At 65.9% G+C, this 6,000-nt stretch overlaps 1 protein-coding gene across 1 annotated transcript; it reads left to right on the forward strand.

The window, feature by feature from the left end:
• The first annotated feature begins 2,103 nt into the window (after window positions 1-2,103).
• On the forward strand, window positions 2,104-5,587 carry ZBTB42 (zinc finger and BTB domain containing 42). The gene has a single exon (XM_036270016.1). The coding sequence runs from the start codon at window positions 2,104-2,106 to the stop codon at window positions 3,355-3,357; it is 1,254 nt and encodes a 417-aa protein (XP_036125909.1). The 3' UTR covers window positions 3,358-5,587.
• Window positions 5,588-6,000: the final 413 nt, after the last annotated feature.

The raw sequence follows: 6,000 nt of genomic DNA on the forward strand, positions 1-6,000 counted from the left end.
CTCTAACCACTGAGCCAAACCGGCCAGGGCAGGAATAGCTTTTTAGTGTAAGAATGTGCTTTCCCTTCCTGCAGACTGTATGTCTGCAGGGTTCCTCAGGCCCCCAACCCATGGCCTTTGACCAAGACTGCTGGACAGCCACCTACCCTCCCAGATGGCTCTCCCTTCTCTGTGGCACCAAGAAGAATGGCTGGAGGGCTCCCCACTCCTCTGCCCTTGATACCTGGCCAGCTAGAGTCCCATCTTTTGTAACCTAGTGCCTCTCCAGGACCGCCCCATCCCCTAGTCAAGGCCTCCTTTCTACCCCTCGCTCCTGGCTGGATCTCCACCTCCCTGCCTACCCTCCATCTGGGGACTGCCAGGAAGTGCAGGTGGGAATTCAGGAGAGTTCAGGATTCGAATCCTGATTCAGTGACTTGCTGCCTGCAATGTGGGCAGCATCCCACACCCAAATGGGTGTGATGATTCCAGCATCTAACCAGAGGGACTGTTGTGAAGCTGAGCAGAGCTGTGGTCCACAGAGCCTCAGGGCTGCTCGGCCAAGGGCAGCCCCTTAGATCACGCCCCTGGGAGAACACTCCACAGCCAAGAGTGGGGGTGGGGGGGCGGTGGGCACCTCTCCAAAAGCTTGTCTGTTCCTTCGGGCAGCAGGACCAGGTGCTTGCATCTTCAGTGCTCCTGCACCTGAGACACCCTGTACCTGGGACGCCAACCAGGCCCCTCTGGTGTCTCTTCCTCCCTGGACACTGTCCCACCTGCTCTGGGCTCTGGAGGCATTTGGCCCCCCACCCTGCCATGTCTGCTGGGACCTGTCATGTCCCCTCGCCTCAGAGGCACAGCTCCAAGGCACATGCTGAGCTAGGGCCCTCTGAGCGTGGGAGTCCCCTGCTCCAGACTCCAAGGTCGAGATCCCACTTGAGTGTTTGCTAGAGGGTCCCAGCTAAATTAACTTAAATTTAAATACTGACTTTCAAGGAAAACGGGGAGTCATCTTTTCCAAATTTATGATTATGATACCCCCACTCCGCCCCCCTCCTCCATCCCGCGCCGGCCTCCTGCGAGGTGGCAGAAGGCCAGGGTCCCGAGAGCGCTCTCGGATGACTGCCCCAGCGCGGGCTAGGAGAGGGGCTGGTCCTCCGAAGGGGTCCCTTAGCAGACGGGCGCAGTTGGGACCCCATCGGGCGGGGATTGGGGAGGGGGGCACCGAGGCGTAGGCGGCAAGTATCGCGAGAGAGCCCCCTCCCCCGCCGCGTCCCGCATACCCTCCCACCCCGGCGCCCCAGCTGGCGGCATGCGGGGCCCAGTCGGGCGGGGCGGGCAAGGAAGGGGAGGCGAGGGTGACCTCAGCGGTTCCGCCGCTCCGGGAAGTCGCCTCGGCCCGCCCCCTCCAGCCCCCGCCCCGAGTTTCGCTCTCTCTGGGGCGGGGCGAGCTGCAGGCGGTGCCGGGCCCGCCAAGTTGGAGGGCGCCCCGCCCGGCGCCCTCCCCGCCGGGGCGCGCTGCCCGCAGCTCCGTGCGCCGGGGCCGCACCGGGGAGGGCGGGCGGCGGCCGGAGAGGAGCTCTGGACGGCGGAGGTGAGCGCGGGGGGCGGGCGCCGAGCTCCGCCTGCCCCGCCCGCCGGCCCGCTCCCCGCGGCCGCGCTGCCATAAATGGGGCCCGCAGCGGCGGCGGCGGCGGCGGCGGCATCTGGCGGGCCGGGCGGCAGCTGGAGGCGCGGACCTGGGGCGGCGACGGCGCGGCGACCCGGGCGTCGGGGGACGCGGCGGGCGGCCGCCCCAGAGTGAAGTTCAGGGGCTCAGGAGCAGGGAGGGGCGCCCCAGGCGGGGAGTCGTGCGAGTCCGAGCGGCTCGCGCCCCCTCCGCCCGCGCCCCGGGACCCGCCCCCGCGGCGGAGCGGCTTCTGTTTACTTTCGAGCGAGTTTTTCCTGCTCGGGGCAGGTGCCCCAAACGGCTCCGGGCAGGAGGTTACTCGCGGCGCCCCGCGCCCTCTGCCCGCGCTGCCGGCACCCGGGAGGGCGCGTCGGGCGGCCGGGGCGGCGGCGGCCGCGGCGTCGGCAGGCGCGCTCACGGGCGTCCGTTTGTGCCCAGGTGATGACGGCGGCGGCATGGAGTTCCCGGAGCACGGAGGGCGGCTGCTCGGCCGCCTGAGGCAGCAGCGCGAGCTCGGCTTCCTGTGCGACTGCACCGTGCTGGTGGGCGACGCGCGCTTCCCGGCCCACCGCGCCGTGCTGGCCGCGTGCAGCGTCTACTTCCATCTTTTCTACAGGGACCGGCCCGCGGGCAGCCGCGACACGGTGCGGCTCAACGGCGACATCGTCACGGCGCCCGCCTTCGGCCGTCTGCTGGACTTCATGTATGAGGGCCGCCTGGACCTGCGCAGCCTACCTGTCGAGGACGTCTTGGCCGCGGCCAGCTACCTGCACATGTACGACATCGTCAAGGTCTGCAAGGGCAGGCTCAGGGAGAAGGACCACGCGCTGCTTCCTGAGATCCCGACCCCTGGGGCCGAGCCGGCCGGCCAGCCTGTCCGCCTCCTGCCCTCCTGGACCCCTGAGCTCTGCCCAGCTGCCCAGAAGGCCAGGCTCCCCCGGGCTGGGGTCAAGGCTGCCATCCTTCCAGGAGCCCGGGGGCCTCCTCCCTGGAAGGCTCCAGTAGAATCAGACCGGGCTCTGGACCTGTCACTGAAGCCTGGCCGGAGGCGGGAGCCAGTCCACCCGCCTTGTGTCCTGCAGACACCCCCTTGCAGTCAGATGCAGCAACGGGCCCAGCCACCAGTGAAGGAGGAGCAGGACTCACTGTCGGAACAGGACAGCCTTGGCGCCCTGAGTCCCCACAGCCCCCTGCAGCCACCCTGTGTTCCTGCAGCCCAGCACCTGGCAGGGGGCTTGGAGCTGCTGCCAGTCAGTGGGGTGGGCAGCCGGGAGCTGGCGCTGGATGCAGAGCGGAAGGCCATCGAGGACGAGCTGGCACCCGGAGGCCACCTCTGCATGTGCCCGCTGTGCAGCAAGCTGTTCCCCAGCGCCCACGTGCTGCAGCTGCACCTCAGTGCCCACTTCCGCGAGCGGGACAGCGCCCGCGCCCGGCTCTCGCCTGACGGCACGGTGCCCACCTGCCCACTCTGTGGGAAGACCTTCTCCTGCGCGTACACGTTGAAGCGGCACGAGCGCACGCACTCGGGCGAGAAGCCCTACACGTGTGTGCAGTGTGGCAAGAGCTTCCAATACTCGCACAACCTGAGCCGCCATGCCGTGGTGCACACCCGCGAGAAGCCCCACGCCTGTCGCTGGTGCGAGCGCCGCTTCACGCAGTCGGGGGACCTCTACCGCCATGTCCGAAAGTTCCACTGCGGCCTGGTGTGACTTGTCAGTCTCTGCGGGGGTGGTAGTGGAAGGGCGAGGCTGACCTCCTGGGGACGGGGGGCACTGGGATGCAGTGCGAGGGACCCAGAGCTGGCCGGTGGAAGCTCCTGGGGCTGGACCCGCCCAGCAGAAAGAACCCTGCTGCCCCCCAGAACAGTGGCCCCAGACTCAGACTCTGCAGCTCCCTTTCATGCCTTGCCCCTCTCCCCCACCTTGTACCCTGACTGTGACACTGTCTTCCTCTCCTTCCAGTTCTGGGGGTGTCTCAAGGGCCCCCGAACTTGGCCCAGACACCTCTGCATGGGGCAGCCTGTGTGTTCTCCCTTGAGGACTCCCTGATCCCCTCACTGGTGTGCTCTGGGGACCCTTGTGAGTCTGGCCCCACTTGGTGAAGGATGCATCACCAAAGCTGTCAGTGTGAGGCCATTGGGGCACAGCTGGTGTTGGAGGGGGTGCAGGCCCAGTGCGGGCATCTGGGCAGCAGGAGCAGAACCATTTAGAAGCTTGTGGCTGTGGGGTTCCAGGCATCACGGTGGGAGACAGCTTGTGGCCCTGACCACACTGTAACAGGCTTGGAATTTGGAAACTATTTTCTTTAGATGCATAGCCTCCTGAAGTTGCCAGATGTCTGCCCATGGGCAGTGGGCCGTGTCACCTCCCCTGCCTGGGCACAGGGTCCAGGATGCCTGTGAGCAACCCCAGGGTGGCCGCTGCCAGGCCTCAGGGGACCGGACCCTGCAGGTCACGTGTCCATTCCTGGAGCTGCTGGTTATTTCCAGAGCACAGAGCAGGGGCCCAGGCTCCTCTCTACCAGGAGCACTGCATGGAGGGTTCCCTTCCCTACAGTGGGCTGCGTGAAGTCAGCGGGGCGGGGGAGGGTAGCTAGCTGTGGGCTGGGCCACAGCTTCATGCACAGTCTTGGGGGACTGATGCTCCTCGGATATGGAAGGCGCTGTATTTGTGGCTGGCTGGGGGCACCCTTCCCTGCTCGCCTACTCACTGCTGCTGGAACCTCTGTTTATGTCGGGACAGGCAGCCCCAGGTTTGGGGGGTTTTGCAGGTGGTAGAGCCACCTAGACTCCTGGTTCCCCAGACCACAGGGGCTATTTCTGCTGTGACTGGACATGGTTGAGGACAGAGTCCAGCCAAGTTTAAGTTATTTTCCCTTCTCCTGACAACACTTGATGTCGTATTTATTCGTCTTCCTGGTCTGAAGTGACAGGACCTTCCCAGTAGGACATATGGGCTCATCCCCTTGCAGGCCCTTGGCTCCCCAGTGTGTGGCTGGCCTGTCTTGATGCCTGGGGCTCGGAGGCCCTAGACCCCCTGTGCAGGGAGCTGGGTGAAGGGGACCCCTGCTTCCGACTGCCCTGCCCCGTCTCCCACCTACTGAAAGGCCAGTGCAACTGCACACTGGGCATGATGTTTCCGTGTGTGTGTGTGCGTGTGTGTGTGTGCTCGCGCATGTGGGTGTGTGTGCAAGCTGGCTAATGGCCGGCCAAGCCCTGCGGGCAGCAATGGGCAGCCGGGAGGTGGCAGGGCCTGGTTTTCCCCAGGGGCTTCCATGGGGGAGAAATGGACTTTCCTGGGGCGGGAAGTCGGCCCTGAGTTATCAACACTGGACTCATTGTCTTCTGCCGACAGTTACTGTGAAGTGAGCTTGAAGAGAAGCTGTCAGCGTTCAGCTCGCTAAGCGACACAGTTCGCGTGAAGTGTGTACACACTGAAGATACGAATCGTGTGGGAGTGTGTGTAGACACGTTTTGGGTGGAGCCTGCCGTGGGGTCCCCCTGGGCCAGCCCAGCCTCTGGCTGGCTGCCGCTCTGCCCCTGGAGGGGGAGGCTCCGGGTGACCAGAGGACAGTGCTTCCCGCTGGCCGTTGGGCGGGAGGCTTTGTTTGCGCACACGCCGAGCTCCCTGTGTTCACGTCCTCGTCTGTATGGTGACACGGTGAATAAAGGCCACCCCAGCTGGAGAGGCCCGGTGATTCCTGGGGAAGGGAGTGTGTGCGTCTCCGAGTGTGTGGGGGTGTGGACACTGCTGGGCTGAGCTGGTGGGGCCGGGGGTGTCCCAGATGCCACCACCTGCTGTACCCCGTGGGGGAGTCGGCTGGGGCAGGGCTGTAGACTGCTGGCACATCCTCTGCCTGGGTTGCCCCCACCCTGCCCTGAGTTTGGGGGGGTGCCCAGAGGCAGGTTTGTGCTGGGGGCAGGATGCCATGGGGACCAGCCTGGAGGCCTGGTGGCTTCCTGCCCTGAGGGAGGGGAACCTTGCTGAGCAGTCACAGGCCCTGGGCTTGGACCTGAGCCTCCAGAGCCAGTGCCACTCCCCTGCCCCGTCTGCCCTCCCCTCACCACCCTCTGCCTTGCCCCCCTCCACACCTCATTGCTCCCGGGGCTCCCCCAGGGCGGGACTGAGCCCTCAGAGGCCCGGGTTTGGGCAAGAGGTGGGCAAGGCTGGAAAAGGGGTGGTCCCTCCTGCCCCCCTCACCCCTGGCCTGCCTAGCCCCTAGAAGGCCTGAGAGGGGCAGATGGGCAGACGGCCTCTTGTATGTCCCAAGCCCAGTCCTGGCCAGAGTGCCCTCCAGCTGGGGCAGAGCCCGTGCAGGGTGTGGGCCCAGCTTGCCAAGGGGTCCTCAGAGGT

The sequence above is a fragment of the Molossus molossus genome, unplaced genomic scaffold, assembly GCF_014108415.1.
Source record: "Molossus molossus isolate mMolMol1 unplaced genomic scaffold, mMolMol1.p scaffold_m16_p_1, whole genome shotgun sequence".
NCBI classification, from domain to species: Eukaryota; Metazoa; Chordata; class Mammalia; order Chiroptera; family Molossidae; genus Molossus; species Molossus molossus.

Coding starts and splice junctions, on each gene's coding strand:
- ZBTB42 (XM_036270016.1), top strand. CDS start 2,104: ATGGAGTTCCCGGAGCACGGAGGGCGGCTGCTCGGCCGCCTGAGGCAG.